A 22,142-nucleotide genomic window follows, 5' to 3' on the forward strand; every position below is an offset into this window, starting at 1 on the left:
GTACTTTGGAGTAGATAGCAAGACAGAGTATGAAACTCCTGTAGAAATACTTGTAAAAATTAGGATTATGAGATCACTGAAGTTAATATCTATTCTATATAATGTAAGAATACGCAAAATCAAAATCGGAGAATCTATAAAGAGCACATGCAGGATTATGGAATCTCTTACCTGGTAGAAAGGATGTGTGGCCAAAGGCTGCATATTCTGATTCTATCATTGAAATGTTGAAATGCTGAATGAATATAGATGAATCATATCACTATACTCTGCTTCAGCTGCTTTATTTGTATTAACTGAAAAAGAAGTTTTACCCTTTTGCATAACACCTTTAGAGACTATGAAAATCCAGGTACTCTTGCTTTAAAATGAGAGAAGGAAAACAGATACAGAATAAGAAGCAGCCCTCTCTAGAGCGAGTTAAACACAGGAAAGCCGTGTGTGTAATAAGAGCTATTTGGAAGACAGATTTCCCCATGAGGAGTCAGGAGGAAAATCTAAAAGTGTAAAAAAAGAATTTGGCTTGCCCTATAAATATTGTATGAAAGGGAATTCTTTTGTTATTAATATGATATTTAGAAATAAAGTAATAACATTGTCAGGAGGACTTAAAATGCCATTTTTTGTTGGTTTTTCACAGGACATGTTTTTATGTTAAAATGTCAATTCAATCATTTCAAAAAATCATGACTTTCATGTGTTTCAGTTCAGTTCTCTTCAGCTGAAGAACTGAAACAAAATGGCATTTCAGTTTGAAATATGAAGGTGAAAGAAAACTTTTCAATTAGAAACGTGCCACAGGAAGACAAGATAATTTTTTATGTTGAAATTTACATTTCCCAATTAAAAAAAAATCTTTGATGGAAATACTTTCTACATGAGCAATTTTCAGTCAGTGCTAGACATAACATTGCTTTTCTTACTCTGTGCTTAACACTGCTCGCAGTGGAAAAATGTATTCCTTAGATACCTAGGGAGTATCTAAGAATGCAGGTGACAGAAGTCCTCTGCCTGTCACAGAATACAAAACAGAAGGCTGCCCACCTGTTTTGTTTACAAAGAGAGAGGTCGAGAGTAAGGTATTTTCTTTATTCAATTCCTGTCTAAACTTAGAGCTTTTGTTAAATTGATACATGCATGTCATGCTGATGCCTTTTAGTGGAAAAATTTCCATTTTAACTTCCCATTCACAAACTGCTTTTCTAACTAATGTGATAGAGATTTTGTGTTTTGGAAGGTTTTTAACCTGTGTCCAGCATTTCATAATGATGTGTTACTCCTCTGGTATGGGTAGTTCTTCCAGCATAGGTGTGAAAGCTGTCATTTTTTGGAGAGTCCAACTTGGAAGTTTCAGCCACAGTTTTCCAGTGAGTAAGTGGGCCTGCTGGGATTTGCTCAGTTCTGAGTCTCTCAATTATTTGAGTGAAGTGTAACATACTAGTAATAGTTTGCTTTTATAAGCAGCAGTTTACCTGGTCATGACAGAAAGGAGAACTAGCACAGGGCTAGTTGTCTTTTCCTGATGCCACCAAGAAAAGGCATGTAAGCAGTGGTATGGAGCTGCTGTCTCTGTAGCAGAGGAGCTTTTATGGCTCTGAGTTTGGAAGGAAAAGCCACAGAAGGAGAGGAGGGAATTATGCTGAGTAAACCATCAGTGTTGTATTTTCTCTGACAGCAAAGAATTTAGAGAAGCTCTTCCGCTACGTGAGCCATTTCATGTTATGGTTTTGTCTTCTTTTATCTTAATCTATGCTGTATCAGCCTTACAGAATGGCCACCCGAAAATGTTTTCACGAATGACAAAGAAGCGCAGGGTTAATTTTTTTTTAATTTATCTAATTATCTATCTATCTATCTATCTATCTATCTATTTATTTATTTCACCTTCTTCACACTGCTAGCTAGCCACACTTGGTATGACAGTGAATTGAAAAGTATGTCATTATACTGTACAAAACTATAAGTTTTTCCTGGTTACTGGTGGCTGATGTCCTGAGGAAGAGAGCCAGAAACAAGATCTCAGAATGAAGAGAAACCTGCAAGCACTGTAATCTCAGGGCTGAACTCACTGAGGCTGCTGACTTTTGGAGCAAATAAAGTCATGCTCTGTCACACAGGTTCCACCACTGTGTCTCTCCTGTCATCAAGAGAGATATTTTTCTGCAGTTTTTACCATTCTCTTAGGGCTTCTACTTTGATTTTTGAGAGCAATTTCTTGACTCTGGTAATTGAAATACATTTTTTTCATGCTGACACTGTCACTGCTTCCAAGCTTTCATAGTTAATAGCATGTGTCTGTACCATTCACAAGGCACCACAACAAAAAATACTGATCACCACAAAATAAGCTTTGAGATGGCCAGATAGTTTCAAAAGTAGGAAATAATGGGAAACGTGTATCATTTGTATATAAATATTGTAATATTAAGAGCTCTAAGTATAAAGGATCTCTCTCTTTTCAATGTAAGTTTGTATTCAGTGCTGGTCAAAGTAGGCTTGTATGTGCAAGCAGTATCTGCCCAACAGTTAATAGTCTAAATTGAAAATACAGTAGATTATTTGGGATTTCTCTGCTTGTCTTTTGTGTCTTTTTTTTTTAGCTAAGCAAGAAAGTATTAAAAAAACAAAGTCTTTTTTTTTTTTTTTTTTTTTTTTGTTAAGTACGGTTTTTTTACTATTTCTGATGTTTGCAGCAGGAAAAGAAATCCTTTTGTTTCATTTAACTATTCTTTTAAAATAGCATAGTAAGTAACAAGTGTTGAGTAGAAACAAAGCAAAGTCACAGTTGGATGTTGCTGTTATAAGATAGGCGATGACAATGGTATCTTTTTAGTGTATCTCTTATCTGTGGTGTCATTAAATCTAATGATGTGCTAAATAATAAAAGCAGCCTTATCACAGTGCAAGGCTTTGAATTGTCTCAAAGTTGCCATGCCTGCGGGTTCCCTTTGGCTTTTGGACAGGGTTTGGAGTCGGAAGGAGCTGCAGTTCAGAGTGCATTTATGTGATCAAAGCTCTTCAGACAGATGGCTGCTAGCACTCCAAAATGATTAAAATATGTTCCAAGCAACATCAGTCTGTGGGCTTGGGGACCCAACCTTTCATTAGTCAATAAAGGGTCTTGAGTTCTTGAAAATGAAATCTTTAAAAGCTAATAAGGCTGCTGGTTTGCTCTGAGCTGTTTCTTTGGATTTGCAGTTGTGGATTGGAATTGGGCCAGTATCTGTCCAATAAATATGAGGCTTTAAAAAAATCTGGTTACAAGAGACCTCCCAGCAGATCTGCCTGTTAAACAATGTGGCCAAAATTTTCAGTTTCATATATGTAAATTTAGACACCTGAGTTTGCATGTAGGGAGCAGGGAAGGGACCTGCAAGTGCCCCTTTGAAAAACTAGTAATTTCCTGGAGCAGTAGTTTAACTGTAGGTGCCAAAGCTGGGTCATGTTGACCTGAACAATTTTATTTTTAAATCCTTATGTGTTGACTACGGATAATTCTAGAATACTTTCAGGATACCATAATCAAGAGCATTAAGCAAGTTTTCAGAGCTTAAAAATCAATAATATTACTTACAGCATTCCCAAGTATTGTCAGTACTTGCCAAATCTAAATGTGTAGTTGGGTGCTACAGTGTGGCTGCATTCGTTCTCTTGTCTACACCTGGCAGGTGAAAGATAGCAACTGGGGACTTGTGCAAGTGTAAGGTGTCTGTAACCTCTGCAGATTTATGTGAGGGCAGCAGCATTAAATGCATGTTTAATAAGATACTGACATGTTTGAGCCTTCTGTTCCTTTTTTTTTCTTTGCCTGACAGAAGAGAATCTGCTCTTAGGATTTGCAAATTTCTGAACTTGAAATGTTCTTACCCCATAGACTCTTTCTACACAAGGCTCAAAACCTGAAGATATGTAAATTCCCTCCAAAATGCCTCAAGATTTAGCCTGCTGCTGTAGAATGTATTTTAAAACACATCAGAGTTCTGACACGCACCAACAGAAGTAAAACAAGTCGTGGTGATCCCATTAGCTCAATGTGATCCCATTAGCCACATTGTTCAGCCTGTCTTCTTTCACCTTGGGAACAGCTCTCACATTCCTTTTGTCAGGACTTGATGGGGCCAGCAACTGAAGTTCTTCCCCACACACACCATATTTACTCCAGGAATGTTATACTCCATTTCTTTTTCTGTCTCTCTCTGAAGGCTTGCCTGCACCTGTACTGCCAGTGAATTTTATTCATCATAAATATGAGTAAGATGTTACTGTTTTTTGATAAAAGTACATCAGACTCTGGGTTCTGATTATTTTGATGAGCTGATTTTGGTTTTCATTTGTTGTAAAATATGTGGGTTTTGTGTCCCAAAGCTTTTTGTCCACCATCTAAAAAATCCCGTCGTCTACTCTGCTCTTACAAGTGACTTCTGAACTGTGTCACATTTCCCCCAGCTCTAGACATAAGTATTTTGTTTCTGTTCTTCAGATTCCTACGAGCTAATTTTTTCCTCAGACAAAACGAAGAGCTCATTTGCTACAAAGTAGGCAAAACAGGACAAAATCTACACTGAAAGCCCAGGATGTAGTTCACATGCCTGTTTCTCTTAGTGTCTCCATTTCTGGAGTTCCTTATGAACAGATATATTTACCTTGGACTTGAGAGTTCTCATAGTGATTTAAGTGTGCTCTGAAGTGGTCCTGTTACTTTATCTCTGTTACCATTCTGCCTTCTAATCACCTAAATGAGTCAGAACTTCAGAGTAAGGAAATGCACAAAGCTTTCATCAGTGATATGATTTTAGTGCTCAATAGATCATGAGCAACTAAGATTGGTAAAAAAAAAACTATAAAGCACAGATTTACAACGTCCTGAGAGCAAACAGAATTTCTGTCCTTAGGAATTATGTCTTTCTTTGTATCTCCTAATGTATCAGACTTTACATTAATCACTTTTCTGTCCACTCCAGGGCATTATATGAAACTCTTTACTAATCAAGCCAGCATCCTATATAGCTTCGGGGGTTTTTGGGGTGTTTTTTTTTGTCATTTTTCTGAGCTCTGCAGAAGCTCATTTCCAACAATGCCATGTAACAAGCAACTGCTACCAAGTGCTTCACCCATATTCACAGGTCTGAGATTTCCAGAGAACTGAGCAAGACTTCAAGAGCAGCATGAGTCTGAAGAAATGGATGATTTTACACATGCTGCTAAAGTGCTGGGGGATTCCTGCTTTGAATGTTCTGATTTGTCATTGTTTTCATCTGGAGTTGAAAGTTGTAAACACCAAGTCCTAAAGGTCTCCATTTGAGGAATGGAAATGAAGGGCCTCCTTTGGAATGTTTTTTCTTTGCCTCTCAATTCCCCTAGCTGTAAGATGTAAATAGTGCTACTCATGCATTTTTTGGAAAGTGCATTAAGTTTTCTTTATTAGATTCTGCTAAATATTAAGTGAGATAAACCTAAATTTATCACAGTAACTATTGTATTGCAGCAGTCCTTCTGAAATGCAAGTACAGAACTGCCTTTTCCAGATGAGTCATACACTGTGAGGGCCTCATTAATACATTTAATGTTTAATGACCAACTGTTTCTCCTGCTTCCTCCAAATTACTGTAAAGTTACTCTTTCAAGGAGAGAAAGTAGCTTTTTATTCTGGAGAAGACTGTGGCATTCATTGCTTTCAGTGAGGATGTAATCTTAAACAGTTCATAGGATTTCCTCTGCTAAAAGGCAAGCACGAATTTGGAAATCTTTGAAATAGGAATGAGGCTGCAAGAGAGAAGAAAATAGGTATCTGCTGTTGCATTAGTTCAGTTTGGGGCATGTATGTGTGTGTGTGATCAAAATAGTGTATATATATAACTTTATTGTAGAAATGTTGCAGAATTCCTTTTTTCTGTTTGTAACAGTGCAGCTCTTTATGTCTGGGGGGGAAAAACATGGTTTTCTGAAGGAGGTGTTGAGCCTGCCAAAGTTGATGGAGGTGAATTTGGACAGCCAATTAGTGTGGGACAGCTAGATAGAACACGGAAGAATGTAAAATGAGTAGATATTGCTACAGATTCATGCTTGCCAGAACAAAACAGGAAAATTGTTTGTGATTTTAAAGACCCTGAGTTTGCAGACTTTAAAATAAAGACATTGCTTAAAAAGAAATCTAAGAATATGTTGGTACAATGATACTTATTTTGAAAATTATGCTAGAGAAATGGTACAAGAATGTCAAACATTTTAAAATTATTTTTACTCAGCTAATTCTTCCATAATGGACGTTAATACTGTTGACATTACTCATGGATTGAATGCAAGCAATTTAGACAATAGATAGTATCAGGTGCTAATAGATCAAATGTAATTATTCTTTGTGAAATAATTTTACACAGTTTAGCAAAATTGTTTCAATTACTCACTGTAAAGGAAAATGCTGAGTAAAAGTGAAAATACTATGCTTTCTCCTCTAGGGGCATTATATGCATTTCTAAGTCATATTTTTTCTTCATAGCAACCTTTCCTCTATAGCAGCTTCCAGTGCAAGTTATTACAATTCTTTTTGCATAAGATAGGTCATGTGAAGTTCAGCTGTAGGTGGGGCCACTCTGGTTGATTGGGGGACAGTCTTAATAGATCCATTTCATTAATTAAGTCATGCATTTTTTTATTAACAAAACCTGTATGTCAGGTTTAGCCAGCTGGGAACCATTCTTATGGTTGTTATCTTTGTCAGAAGGAATATTGTGAAAATAAGGAATTACTGTACACGCTTTAACTCCTGATTAAACAGAGGAATGACATCCGCTCACCTGCTGTCCATGAAAAAATAACTTAGGGGCATATAATGGTGTTGATTCATTGATTCTGATCCTACATATCTCGTTAAGGTAAAAACTACATACATTGTATTGAAATATGTGGTGAAAATACACCATGGAGGACTTGTGTCATACCCAATTTATGGTCATTGAAACAAGCAAAGTTGAGGCCAAAATTTCAAACATCTAGATTAGTTATTGCTTCTTTTTATTCTTGAAGGAACTTATTCTTCTTGCCTCTATTTTTGGCTGTGTAAAGTAATATTTTCTTGCATTTTTTTTCTCTTCTGGTCTTCCATTCCCAGAGATCAGGAGGAAGCAGCAAGTTTTCCAGAAAGTATTTAGCTGTACTAGGCAGACAGAAGAGCACCTACTTGCAGCCATACCCTTTAGCTTCTTGATACAAATAAATTCAAAGCAGTCTTCACTAGGCTTTCTTCTGGTTCTCAATGGGAAATGCACTAATATCTTCCACTATCATTAAAGAAGATTGAACTGGAAGGAACTTTCATCAAAGGGGAAGAAGTTCTGTGAATTTGTCCCTCACCAAAAAGACTGTGAAGAAAGATGGATAACAAGGTTCATATTATCTGATTTATCTTTCTTTTGCTTCTGAGCTAGGCAGGATCTTAATGTTACCCAGGCTCGTGTAAGATAATGTTCTGTTTGTTTCAGTCATATTCTGTAAAAGGGACTTCCATCCTAAGGGTTTTGGTGGAGATAGAGAAATACATATTCTATCATTTAGCTCTTCTTCCCTACTGTCTGTACCAAAGGAGTTATTTTACTATACTTTTACAGTTGTGACAGTAGAATGAGGAATGTCGTGATGTAGGAATTTAGTTTTCTCTCTTGAGCAATGTTACTGCTCATATCAGAGGAGGATATAGTACCTGTTGGATGTGTATAAGCATAGTAGACAGTATTCATACCAATAATTATCTTGTCCTGTTCAAAAAATAAATAAGGAATTGAAGAGTGTTGAATTCCATGTTGGCTGGATTTCACAAGACCTTTCATACTCTTTCAGTTTCCTTGTCAGGTCCTGAGAAAATAATTAATTCTTTGGTTCAGTGCAACCAGTATATTTCCTGCTAGTGTTTCACTTTACCTGCTGGTTATGGAGAAATGAAAGAAAAAACTGCAGTTTTTCTTGTGAAATTCTGTGTCATAAAGTGAAAAATATTGTCTTCCTCTTCAGTCAAGCTAAATTAAAGTGTGTAACTGTATTAATTTTTTACATATTTTATTTCAATAGCTCAATGTTCAAAACTCATGAGGGTAAAGGAAGAGAGAGGTGAGGGAAGCTGATTTAAAAATTTTAGGATTCAGGAATCAATTCAACACCGTTTATAGTCTCTTTCCAACCCCTATGCTTGGAGCTTCTCTTCACTGATTTTTCTCCAGCAGCCACCAGTCTAATCTCTCACTTTTCAAGAGGTATGAAAGTTGTGTGTTTTGGCTTCCAGTCATGGTCTGTATCCAGCTGATGGCCCCTTTCACTGGGAGGAAAGAAAGAACATCTCAGAAAACAAGGATGTTTGTGCTCGGGGCAGATCAACAAAGCACAGGAGGCTGCTGTCAGTGCCTATGCACCGTGGTGACAGTGGTCACTAATCTGCAATGGGGAGACAAAAACTTGTGAAAAACTGTTTCTTCCATTAAGGTCCCAAACCTGGATCTGTCTGCTGAGGTTAACCAGGTTGATGTGCGTTGTTAATGCATGCAGACTGTTAATTAGCTCTTTAGTGTCTTTCCACCAGTGATAATTGGCGCTGAGACCAGAGAACCAGTCTGGGCCTTGGGTTTCCCAAATGCTGCACATATACGTAATAAGAAGAAATCCAGGACCCTGAAAGCTTAGATTTTAAAGAAAACGAGCTAGGAAAAGACACTTTACTCCCAGTTTCAGCATGGCAGGCTAAGTTTTGCATGTTGTGACTTGCTCAGTACCACATAGAAGACATGAAATAGAAGAGGGAATTCAAGACAGAGCTTTTATCCCCAATCCACTAAATCATTCCCTTAGCATGTGTCCTTGTTTCACGTTAAGGAGAATGGCCCAGACAAGTCTGCCCAGTTACTTCAGTAAGCTTTGGTACAATAGGGAAGCAGACTTCCCTTATATTAAATTTCCCAGGCGCTCCCTTTATCATTTAAGCCATCGTTTTAACTGCCTTGTTTCATAGTGCTTACCTGTCCAAGGAGCTGTATGATTTATATGAGCAAGGGTTTGGCAGCAGCAGCTAGGTAAGACACGACTTACTGAGTAGTGATAGGTTTCCATTGTGTCACTTACATGGCTTTCAGGAGGTGAGTTGCTAAGTGTGTATCTGCACAGCAATCCCCAAACCAACGGCATTTTTGTATGGGCGAAGCCATGGCATTAAAGTAGACATTTTGGGTGTCTTTACCCAAGTGGAGGGCAGATTTCAGACTGCAGGACATGCAGTTCTCCTAGTGAGTCACCAGCCATTGCAGAATGGTACATGTTGCTGTGTACAGTACCAAGAAAGGAGGAGAAATGTGCTGGGCACACTCACCTAGAGTTCATCAGTACCTCACTTACTGGCACTCTAGTGACCAAAGCTGGGGACCGGAGCACAGTACACCATGTTTACCTTTCATCAGAGTTGCATAATATGTTTCAGTAACACCTTAGAGTAAGATCAGACAAAATTGTTCAAATCTTCTGTTTTATTTTCTTGGGACAGGGAAGGAAGTATCCTCAAATTTTAAAAGTTACATTTTCTTTTTTTTTTTTAATAATTCAAAGAATTTTTTTAACCCACTGAATCATTCAGCAACAAAGTAGGGACAAGGAGCAGATTCCCCTTCTCAGGTTAGTCACACTGAGGATTTCTAGCTTTAGGGCTACTCAGTTCATCCATGAGATCATCCCTCTCTGAAATACCATATGTATTCAATTATTCCATCTTTGAAACATGTTTCCATCCTTTGTGTTTCTTCTAATTGCCTGCTCCTGGAGAGACTCTTCTCTTCCTCAGCTGGATGTTTCTGGCCATGCTGGAAGGCAGGGCTGGCTTCCAGCTTGGGGTCCAAGACAGCTTTGTCTCTTGCTTTTCTGATTCAGTGGAGGAGTTAAGCCAAGTGATCACAATAGCAAATCAGGACAGCCATAAAACTCAGGATCATGTCTGATTTATAAAGATAACATTGTATTAAGTGCAAGATATTTTCTGAGGTTTTTAGTAACAGACTTTCTTCAGCTGATCATTCCTAAATGGTGCCATGTGCTTCGCTGCTTGATTAATTTATATGCCTTTATGATTTTAATTAATACTATTTTCACCAGAGGCAATTACTAGTGATTGGAAAACTTCAGACTGTTCACTTTATCTATGCCAGTGTTTGGGAATTATTCCTGTGATCTTTATTTTTGAAGACTGTTGAATGGCATCAAGAGCACAAAGGAGACCATGTAAACACTGGGGAAAATGTAATGCTTATACTTCTGGGAAAACATTTATGGTGATTCACATTTTGGAAACTGAAACACTATCAGTGTTTTATTCCCAGATTATTTTCCAAGAAAAAGCTTGGATCCATTGCTGAATCAGTTTCTTCAAAATACTTATGTTCATATTGAAGTTGGATCATACAGAAGAAGCTGGAAGACTGTGCTGTGGGAGAGAGTCAGAGGATTCCTCCATCCTCTGACATTAGCACAGAGGCATGGAATAAGCCCATCTAAGTATCTAAGGTGGTGTTTAGATCCTACCTGGCTGTAGCAGAGGGATACCTGCATGATGTTAAAGGATCAGGACAGAAGTTTCTTTGTTAGGGATATAAATGAGCAGCTTTGTACAGAAAAAACAGAAACAGAAAACAGAAAATGGAAAAATGCTTAATAAAACCCATCGCATTAATATATCCACTTGAAGATGTGAATATTCAATGTATGATACAAAAAAAAATGGATGGACAAAAGTCTCTGGATCCTAGTATAACTATTTTAGAGTTGGGTTTTCTTCCTCTGGTGAAAAGAAGCTAAAAATCCTATGTCGTCTTGATGTGAATAAGAGTTAAGAATTTTTCAGAAACTGAAGCCTTGTAAGAAAATCTCAAATGTGCACTTGTATAACAGGTTTTTGAGCAAGTTTGGCACAGTATTTACTACTACAGTATAAAGGGCTAGGTTCCTTGATGTATATTTCTAGTTGGCATTTTATCAAGGAAATAAACTTCAGGTTTTCTTTATTTTGTGACATGTGGATTGAAACTACATTTTCTCTGTCCAAAGCCTTGATTTAAAAGCATTAGATCATTAAATTCGGTGCTTTTGCCTAAGACTAAAATTGTAACTGAACAAATTATTTATGCAGAGAGAAGGAAGATAAAGTTTCTTTCAAGAGTTCTTTAACATATCAGATTGATAAGAGTCAAAACACCTTTACTGCCATTAAATATTTACCAAGACTTGGCTTTTGGAAGAGGGGCAGTTCAGTGCAGTGTGTTTGGCTCCATGCAATGCTATTGATTAGCTATCAGAAGGACATAGTTAATGGGTAACTGGAGGTATTACAGAGCTCTCCACATTCTTGTCAAGTCTTTTCTCTGAAGATGACCTAAAATAAAGTCAGTTACAACTGGCGTTCACCTGAGACAGATTGCACAAGTTCGCCTACGGTATGAACAAAAGGTTCACAAGGATCAGTTGACCAGGTCTTAGGCAATCCTTTCTAGTAGTTGTCATCACTGCTGGACTTTAGAACTGCACGTGTTTACATTTAATTAGAAAGAACACACAGTTTACATCGCACAGTAGCTATCGGCATCGAATCAGAATTGATTTCCGCTCTCTTTCTCAAATGGCTATTTCTTTCCGACTAATTAAAAAAAGGCACATAACAAAATGACTCATATAAATTTTAAAGCAAAGTAAACACTATTCCCTGGAGACAAAAATAAAAGTCAACAGCACATAGTCATTACATTGAGCTTGTTCTCAGGTGATTCTGGTGCCTGCATTATGATATGTATCAGTGCCATCAGATTTCTTTTATATAGATATATTTATGGTGTGTCCTTTTGCACTGAGTGGACACTTCGCTGACTGTTTCAGTTTTTGGGGTCAGGATTCTTACCTATTTTATCTGGATTGTTGCAATTTATCTAATATGAGTTGATTCACCAATATTCCTACTTTTTACCAAAGGATTTTATTCATTTGAAATAAAATTGTAAATAAAATGTGTGTAGGTTAGTCATGTAAAATGGAAGTCAATTGCCATTATCTTTACCAGTGAGAAGCTGCAAAGGAAACTAATGGCCCAAGCCATATTAGCCTTAACTTCATGCATAATTTCTAACAAAGAAATCTCTATTAGATTTTATTAGTTCTGCAAGCAAATCTAAATTCAAACTATGGTGACAGGCAACATCAATTAAGGCTTCTAGCAGAAATGTCTGGCTCTTGAGTGCACCCATTCTTTGTCATCAGGGAAGATTTCCGTGGTTGGCATTTTGGAGAGTAAATGTTTATGCCAGCAGTACTGTCAAGCCTGTGGGAGCTGAAGGGGTTGCTGAAGGTCTAGGCTGGGTTGGTGAGTGTGTGGGTATGTGGGGACTGCAGGAGCTGATCCTGAAATGCTTGGCCAGAAGGCCTCATGTTCCTTCCTGCCATAATAAATACCCTGATTTTCTTGTGAATGACAGTGTTCAGGATGAAGCTCTTGGCAAGGATCATCAGAAAAAGACAAAAAGTAATACATGGTGTTTAAAATTACAAAGTAGTACATTGTTTTCTACCAGTTTTTGTTGGTATGCCAGTGGTTGTTATTTTAGTGCACTACCAAGAGTTACTGCTGTCTTAATTCAGTTTAGATTTGAGGAAAATGGTGCACTGTTCTTCAAACAGTTGTCAGAAATCTTGCTAAAAACATACTCTCAGTATAAAAAATAAATCGTTATGACCTTTAGGACAAGATCCTCTGTGTCTCTTCCACCAAGCTTGTGTTTCTGCAAATCCCTGACATCGGCAGTTTCCCTGCTGGCCCCGGGCCAGAGCTGCTGGCTCACACCACCCATGTACACACCCCTTCAGTGATCCATGTCAGCCCAGCAGCCTCCAGCAGCCTCCAGAGAGGCACAGGTGCTGCCAGTTCAGCCTGGGGATGGGGAAGGTGGCAATGCCTCTTGTCTGTGAGCTGGCTGTGCCCCTCCTCTTTGCCTGCTGCCCACAGCCGAGCCAGGGGCTGCTCTGCCTCTGCTAAATGCTCACACTTCCCAGGGAGAGCAGACAAGAGGTTGTGATGCACAAAAAAAAAAAAACAGGAGTTGCTGGCACCATCTTAAATGTCCATTATATTCACATACTGAGGTCACTCTTGGTGCCAGCTCTGTCTTCGATTAATAGATAAGGTTCCCTCTCTATTTGCAGTGTTACCTAAATAATCTATTACTGTAGGGAATAACTACAGTATTACAAATACTAAGTTAAAATTATTTTGTTAACTAAAGCCATTGGCAAATATTTAAGAATGGCCAAAGCATATGAATTGACAATAAAGAACAGATACAAGATAGCAAAATTCTTACTTGTAGCATCTAGTGGGATAAAGTAAACATCTTACAAATTTGGTTGGATTTTTTAAAATTTTGGGTTAATTTTACCTAGTTAGAAGCAAGCCTCCATGGTGGACCCGGCGAATGCTTAGGCCAGAATATGCTAATGCAGGCAATTCCCTGTCAAAATATGACAGGAACATTTTATGGAAAGCTTGGTTCTAGGAATAACATATAACTTGGGAAAACTGCAAAGAGTATTTGCAATAGTTTGCAGTATTGCAAACACAGTTCTCTAATTCATGGAATAATTTGGAGAGCCTGTGAATCTGTGTTGTGCAGTTAGCACAGGTACACTGTGAAACCCTGAAGATGTGTAATTAATGTTAACATGTAGCAAGTAATATTCATGATTAAAGCATAAAATCTACAGTGGTCTTTTCTGTGAACTCAGGTGCACTATATCTCTGTAAGAAAAAAAGCTAACGCTAAGTTGCAATCTTCCAGTCTCTAATCAATTAGAGATAGCAGAGACCTCAGCCCCGGGTGTATCATATACTCAGGGAATTCAGGTGGGTTTCTTAGCTGCCAGCTAGCCTCCTTAGCTGTAGGTCTGTGCTCTAGCTGAAGGGAATAGCACTATAACTGCAAACACCTCAGAAACACTTCCTTCTATTCATCAGTCTCATGTATGTTTTGCTGTGTTTCACCAAACACTGTTAATCCAGAAACTATCTTTGTGGAGGTCCTAGACCTTTATGGCACAGTGAATGTGAGGAATGGTAGGCTGTGCTGAATGTCGTGTGCATGTTGCTCACATGAGGCTGTGCTACCTGAGCAATTTGCCCACGGGCTGCATAAAGTGAACAGAAGTCACTTGATTACAGTGCAACTCCCTAAATGAAGAGTTTGTAATGGAGGCATGATTTCCAATTATGTCTTGTTTGAGAGCTTACCTGGGTAGTCCTTCAGCTTCAAAAAAGGCTCAGATGATAAATTCCATGTCCTTACCCCTCTCCCAGGCTAGTCACAGGGAAATGATATGGGTACTTCAGTAGTCCTGGACAGTAAAAATGAAGCTGAAAAGAATATGTTTCCTGTTTGACATCACCAAAGACCATCTGGGTTTAGTTTTGTCCTAAATTCTGATTGTGCTGCATCTAACTTAGCTCTTTCAACAGTGATTACTCTCTTGACATTAGTGAAGATCAGAGCGCTTTGCAAAGGTAGCATTGTGTTTGCTCGATTTAAAGATAAGAAGACTGAGCCCAAGGAGGAAAAATGTGTTTGCTAGTGGCCTTTAATTGATATTTGTTGAAACATAAAAATTCTAAGATGGATGATAGTCAATTCAAGCTCTCCCTCTATCTAATGAACCTGTTTGAATCATCTAATGTCCAGGCTCTTAGGACCCCGGTTCAGGTTGCAGATTTCTCTAGATCATTTCAGGAAGGAAGGCTGAATCTCAAGGTGCTGCTCACTGTTGTTCCGTACTCACGTGTAATCGAGTCTGGACAGCATGGACACGCATGATCAGCACCAATCTGTCAAAATAATGTCCTGTGAACTCCTCAGTTTGTGTGCCCAACCACCACAGAGAGGAAAACCAATGGTGGCCAGTGTTCAACAAGTGGTTGAGGTTGCCTGAGCTCATCCTAGACTAGAGTGCATGGGTACATCACACAAGAGAGTGACACTGTGTGATGAACTGTGACAATGCAGAGAGCATACTCTGTGTGTAATGTGCAAGGAGCATTCCTGTTGTAACGTGGCCCATGGCCTGTGTGCCAGAGTCTGCCTTTGGCTGCTGCCTTCAGATAAATTAGTGAGAGATGGTTTGTTGTACTGAGAAAACACAGTCCTCATACCTTGTTTAAGTGCAGGCAAAGGAAGACTAGTAAAATATTTATCTATGGTAGGGCAATGTCATCTAGTTACCAGTCTACCAGCTGTTAGGCTCCTGACTCACATGTAATGCAAACTTGACTATTTAATATCCTCCACTTCACAGCAAAATCTCAAAGTCCTTTAGGTCTTATGGGCTTTTTTGATATCATCATATTGCAGTGTTTCCTAAGAGCAGCTTTGAGGCAGTATTTTCAAGGTATCAATGCTGCCTGGCCCTTGAGTGCACTCAGTGGCGTGAGGGTACACTCTTCAAAGCCATCCTGAGGGCAGGCTGAAGTCTGAGAGGTCTCCAGGACCTGTGAGAAACATTTGTGGTGGAAACCAAGGTCAGACCTACACGCCTTTGGGAACATTGGATATGTTTATCACTGGGGTGGAGGCAGAGGGAGGGAACGGGTAGGGAATGTTTGGTTTTTTGCTTTTTTTTTTTTTTTTTTTTTTTTTTTTTTGTTCCATTAGGTGGAAGGTTTAGCTGTGTTGTTCAGTAATTGCTTCAGCTGGAAAATCATTTCCCACCTTGCAGCAAAAGTATGCGTGGCAAGGTGAGGAGTGTTTTAGGAGCAGCACTTCATAGGAGTTGATTTTCAGCCAAAGTCAAGTCCCTCTGGGAGCAGTTACAACTGGTGATATTCTTTGCAGGCTTGAAGCTACTCTGACTTTGGGGACTGAGGAAATCTCTTTCTCTCTACAGGAGCTACACAAGTAATATCATCTCATGTCACTTTTTCTTCTGCCTAGACACAGTTAAGGTGGGCCTTTGAAGCTCTCAGACCTAAGTTGGAGCAGGAAAGAGGCCATGATGCCATAGTAAAGCAAAAAGCTTACTAAAAGGAGCATGTGAATTACTGAAATCCGGGGACTGTTTGAATACTTCTGTGACCCATTCTTCAGGCCTATAACTCCCATTTATTTTTTAATTATAGCATCAATATTCGTTGAAGAAATAATCTTCGGGTGAAGGAAGTAATTTCAAATTAGTAATTTTCAGAAAGGATGAAAAAAAGTATTTTACCAAAACACATATTGATGGAAGTCTGGAAATTGCATGCTTTTGAAAAAAAATATTAGAAGATCTGTCAATCACAGTGCCTTTATGTGGAGGAATCACCCTGGTTACAAAGTGTATACATCAGAATCTATTGGTCCCTCAGATGCAATCACTATAAGACATGTAGTAGTATATTGCAATTATAGTAGTATGTATGTGGTTTTCACAGCCAGTCTTTGAAAAGGGGCCCAGTTGTAGCCACAGAGAGTCGGTATTTCAGGATCTAAATAAATTACTTTATTTTTCGTATATTCTGGAAAAAAACTCTTAGTTTTTGTTACTTTTTTTTTTTTTTTTTATTCGAGGACCCATATATTCACTGAACAGTATAGCTTCTCATCTGTCTTTTTTTTTCTTTTAATCTTGTGCCAGGTGTTTAAGAAGCGGGCAGCAGTGGTATTTCAGTAACCTGCTTTCGACATTATTTGCATACCTTTGTGTTTTTCCATGGTGATCAATGCTCAACTGTAATGGAACTTCAGTCAGTAAATTTTATGTGCAACTGCTAGAGTGATTTTTTTTTAATTAGTCCATCTTAGGAATTTTAATGTCCCTTTATAAATATTTATATTTTCAATATGTCTTCATTTAATTGAAAAGGTTTTTTACATTGTTTTCAGATAATCACAGGTAGTATGCACAATGACATGTCAACACTCTAACCTTTTAACTTCTCTATTTCTCTTAGTTCATCCACATTTTGTTTTTCCATGTATATTATATTTTAATTTATTTATGATTTTCCTTCATGGGCTGTTGGAACAGACTGTTTTCCATGCAAACACCTTAATAAACTATAAAGAAAGAAAATGTGATATTGCATACTAGCAGCTGTCTTGAATGCTGTAATCAGTGTATACTGCTACTAGAAATCCACACTGAAATAATGTTTGATTTGTCCAGAACTTTCTGGCACACAAATACAAAGCATTAATACTATATTCTGGTTTGTGCAATGAAAGAGTACTGGGTTTGTGCTCTGTGATTTGGAACGTCTATGAACATACCTCAAAATCATGGATAAAACTGAATGGGGACTTTTAGAATTGATTAGCATGATCAAATGTTATTTATAAGTAATCCTGCTGATTTACTGATTTTAATTTTTGAACTGTAGTGTTTTTATTCCTTTCATTTTATTGAAAAGTCTTCTTTTGCAAATAAATCTCCTGTAGCTGGTGGGTCTGATTGCTAAGAGACTCCTGTGTGTAGCCGAAGTTAATAACACATCAATAACTTATGCTGATTAATTCAACTTCATGTAAATCACAATAAAAACTTTTTGCTGGAGCTCAGAGGTGATCAACAAGATGCTAAAGCTGAAAAATACTTCCTCTTGAGTTTTTGCAGAATTTTTTTTTTTTACTTTTTTGAATTTTTATGGTTATTAATACTTATAGAAGAGCCTTGTGGAAAAGGTTTGTTCTTTTTACTCTCTGTCACTTCTGAAATATAACTTGTTTTGCTACTAGTACTTGTGAGTCCGTATATGACAATACTGAAAGTATGGATTAGTTCTTGCAGCTCAGCCTTAGACTGAAACTTAATAACATATATGATTTGGTTTTCCCAGGTTATACAAGTCTTTGTCTGAAGGAATGAGTCTGAAGAACCAGCCTAACTGTGCTTTCAGTACTTCTGAAGGTGGACTGCAGGGAAGGGAGGATGCTGTGACCCTAACCTATGGCCAGATTGAAGAGCTGGCAGCTCAGCTGCAGCAAACTCGATCAGAGCAAAAGGACACTGAGCTGAAGCTCCAGAAAGCCCTGGAAGCTTCTCAGGAAGCCAATGAAAAAGTTCAAAAGTAAGTCGCCTTCCAACAAAAATTGCAGTTGTAATCCACATGAAGCATTTTTTTCTGGTATTTTGTCTATTACTGAAAGTGCAGCAGTACTCAGAAAAAGTTCTTTAAAATGATTTCTTCTTTTTCAGCTCATTTCCTACTCAGTGTGAGACTGATTGTTTTAACAGTTTTGTGCTATTAGGCAAGTCAGGGTTACTCTCATTGCTGTTATGGAACTTGCTTTTTACATGTGCAAGGCACAGAGAAAGTCTTTCCATCTCCTGCAAATGGTTTCCACTGTCTTTTTACCCTGTGGCAGTCCTATGGCAACAGAGTATTTGCCTTTATAATTGCATGGTAGAATATTACAGTTCTCATTTTTGATCTGTTACACATCTGGCAGGTTTCATGCCACAGTAAATGCTTATGGGGTTGTTTAGGAGTGGCTTCTAAATCTCACTGAGAGCCACAGGAAGTCTCTGAGTCACTGAGCAGAGATTGTATTTTCTTTCCCATCATGAGTTTCCCTGTTGAAAGGTTACTGAACTCCAAAACCTGAAGTTCATCTCTAGTGAAGCACTTATTGTCATGTTTGTTATTAGTAGTGCCTCTTGGCAGTCCAGTACTTCTCATCTCTGCATTACATTCATCAACTGCAAAATTCTACTCTCTCACCCTTCCAAGGTGGTCGATGCTGAACTGATGCAAATTGTCCTTTCTGTCCATATATATCTTCAACTTTAATGTCTACAGCATATTTACAGAGTAGTCAAAAATTGGCTTGTAATATATTGCAAGGACCTAACAAAAGCTTTTCTTGTTTAAAAAAATACATGCTGAGTTCTCCTATTTAAAAATAGTTGTATTCCTATATTTTTATTTATTTGTAACTACATAAAATATAATTAAAGTAGCTATATATGAAAATGCATACTTTTAGTCATCTCTTTAAAACCTACAGTGGTTGTTTGATAATCATTCAAGTTTTTATTCTGAGCACTTAGATGTATTTGAAACTTCAGGAGGTGTGGGCTAAAACCTAAAAATAAACCTATGAAAAAATATTAAAGTATGATAAAGAGAATATTGATTGAACCTTTCTGTACACTATCTTAAGTTGTTACGTCTAGTTTTATTTATAAATGTTTAATAATATAGCTATTTAAGCAGAGGTTGGGTTTTTACTGGTTTTTTTTTTTTCCCTGAAGTAAAACAATCTTGTTTAATCCCGTGTACCCAGGGTAGCTAAAGTAGAAGTGCAGCCACAAACAGAATTAAAGTAGTGGTGATGCACCACTATAGTGAAAAGAATTTACGTAATTTAACATGCTTAACTACTTGGGAAAATTTTGGTCAGGTTAGTTTTCATTATTGTTAAGATCAGACGACTGAGCCTATAGCAAAATTAAACAATTGGTTGAAGTCTTTTGATGACAATAGCATGCCCTTTTTACCATGAAACTGTGGAAATGCTCTGTGCGTCTTCCCAGCACCCGGAGTCATCCACCCCCATCTTATAATTCAACCTGCAAACAGATTAAGCAGCTGAGTTTGTGGAAAGTGTGTTTACTTTGAGCTAAGAACCCTTGTGTGACACTATAGAGATTCCTCTGACACCTCTGGGAGAGCTACACAGACAGTTCGTACTCATCAGCAGGGAAACCGGGCTGAGAATTCCCAATTTCTTTGTAACCTCAACTGCTTCATACAAATCAGTGTTTGGCAATTAGGCAGGAACTCATTTGTTAGCTTAGCATTTTATTTAGAAGATGTAGGATGTTCTACATTTCAAGAAAGAACTGATAATTTATAAACCTGTCAACAGAAAGGCTTTTTGGTATTAATTGCAGTAGTATTAATTATTAGTGCTGTCTTAAGAAGATGCTTCATGTAGTTTAAAATGTGGCACTAAAATTCATAGACTTAAGACTGTTCTAAAATATCTATTTTCTTGACTTTTTTAAATGCTCAACTAGAATTGAATCCTGACATATGGAGGAAGTAGTTTTGTCAGCTGTATAGTTTCTCAATATTATTCAGTAAAATAGCAACAGTTAAAAATCAGACAAGTGAAATACTTATGACCTTCATTAAGAAAGAACATCATTGTAATTAATAAAATAATGTTGAGAAAGGATGTGCTTTGTATCTTCATACAATGTAATTTACTGGTTTTTCACTGCCTTTGCTAATCTGTTCTCTGGCAACACTAAAGAATTTTTTAATATTCTTTAAAAGTTCAGTGTTTGCATTCAGCATGATATGCAAAGCTTAAAAGAGAGTTGTAATTCTCCACAGTGTTTCCATCATGTCAGCCATTTGTGTACCCACCAGTAGTTGTTGCTTTCTAAACGTGAGACTCAAGTCAGAATACTGGTCCCGTGCTTTCCATCAGGACAAAAAGCATCTAAAAAATTTGATTCTATGCCACACAAAACAGCAGCTGTGAACCAGAAGGGGGATATTTTGGTATCTACTTATAGTGAACTTGGACACAGTAAACATCTGTTTACACTGAATTAGTGTGAACATCTCACGCTGGCTCACTGCAGTGGGAGATATAAATTGAGACTGTGTGCTCTTGCCTGTAAAGATGATTCACCATCCTAACAGGGGTGCTGGTGTAAAACAAGAAACACTGATGCTCACAGAGTGGTCACGCAGATTTAGCTGCATTTGCTTGAATCTGTTTTGATTTTGAAACACTATCAAGATACACTTAGACTTTTATGAGAGTGCTATTCTTTATAGAGCAAGTACATATTTTAACTGTGGTCTGTGTCAATAAATACATGTATTACATATTTATTCAATGGACTATTATGATCTGCACAATAGTATTTTTATCAATACTCTAGGGGATAGCTATGACTATAATTTTCTAGATTTAATTAATGTTTCTATTTCATGGTTACAAAGAATTAGGACAGAGAACAGAATTCCCCAGGAGTGTTGGTATAGTACCCCAGGCCCCCTGCAAATTTGTCCTGCCTGGGAAGCCAGGAGCCAACTGGTGCAGTCCCAGCAGGGAAATGGGGCTGACCTGGAAAGGTGGCTGGGAGAGCCTGTGAATTAATTAATACCTCTGCCAACAGAGGAAGCAAGGCATTTTAAAAATGTCCTTCCGGATGGAGCCTCTGGGATTGTGGAGTGGTTGCTGATGTCAGTGAGATCAGAGGAGGTTATAATGTAATACCAAATCAATATTAGCCAATTATCAGTAAAGGTTGAGGCCACTTTTGATGTGGTTTTTCCAGGAAATGTTCTATTTTTCTGCAACAGCTTTGCAGCTGGAGTGAATTTTAATGCAATTTTTCTACTGGGGACTTCTATTTTTTTCCTCATACTTTAATGATTCTAGCTCCGTAAAGTGCAGCTCTGCATGTGAGCACAGCTACCCTTGCATTTTCGTGTAGCCGTGTAAAATGGCAGAGGAGGGTGAGTGGGTAGAATTTCTATGTAATCCTCTAAAAATAAACACACAAAAAGACCTCCAAAAAATCCACAAAGTAACAGTGCAATGCTAAAATATACAGGTATGAAAATAAGCATAAATGGTGAGAAGAATCCTGTTTGTGTACTTTGTCAAGGTAGTTCTGGCTATGAATAAAGCTAATATAAAAGTGATTTAAACCAGAAGTCGTTGCTTCATTTGTCCTTAACTGTTTATTAGAGATCTTTTATTCCGATTTTTTTTCTTTCTTTTAAGGCGGAGGTCAGGAGAGTTACAGCTTTGGATAAAATATTTCAATTGATTGAATACATAAGAAAACTAACTGGTCTTCTGAATTAAATTCTATCCTTAATAACATTTGCTTTACCCCTTAAGGTCTTTGTTTTTGTTGACCACGTAAATTTCATTATGACTGGAACACACTATTTGTTTAGTCCTGAATTTCCCTCCAGCATTTTTGAAAATGCTTTCTCTGCTTTTGTACTTGTTCATTTATTTTCTTAACTGATGCTGATATATAAGTTGATCTATGAAACAACAAAAGCAAGCAGTTATTATCAACAGTTGATGTGGATGAAAAGAATACAAAAAAATGTAAAGAAATAAGAAGCAAGCATT

General features: G+C 37.7%; 1 protein-coding gene and 1 long non-coding RNA gene across 3 annotated transcripts in view; one reads left to right on the forward strand and one right to left on the reverse strand.

Moving 5' to 3' along the window:
* The window catches only part of MIPOL1 (mirror-image polydactyly 1), a 186,083-nt gene that overhangs the window by 143,242 nt on the left and 20,699 nt on the right, over positions 1–22,142 (forward strand). For both annotated transcript variants that reach the window (XM_088167305.1, XM_088167306.1), the window contains one exon: positions 17,861–18,091. In XM_088167305.1, coding sequence (XP_088023431.1) covers positions 17,861–18,091 — 231 coding nt within the window. The remainder of the gene's footprint in view (positions 1–17,860; positions 18,092–22,142) is intronic.
* Positions 8,033–9,262, reverse strand: LOC148223366 (uncharacterized). The gene is made up of 2 exons (XR_015804323.1): positions 9,103–9,262; positions 8,033–8,305 (listed from the first exon to the last, which is right to left on the reverse strand). It is a non-coding gene; the product is annotated as an uncharacterized LOC148223366 (long non-coding RNA).

The sequence above is a fragment of the Sturnus vulgaris genome, chromosome 6 (genome assembly GCF_052056855.1).
Source record: "Sturnus vulgaris isolate bStuVul1 chromosome 6, bStuVul1.hap1, whole genome shotgun sequence".
NCBI classification, from domain to species: Eukaryota; Metazoa; Chordata; class Aves; order Passeriformes; family Sturnidae; genus Sturnus; species Sturnus vulgaris.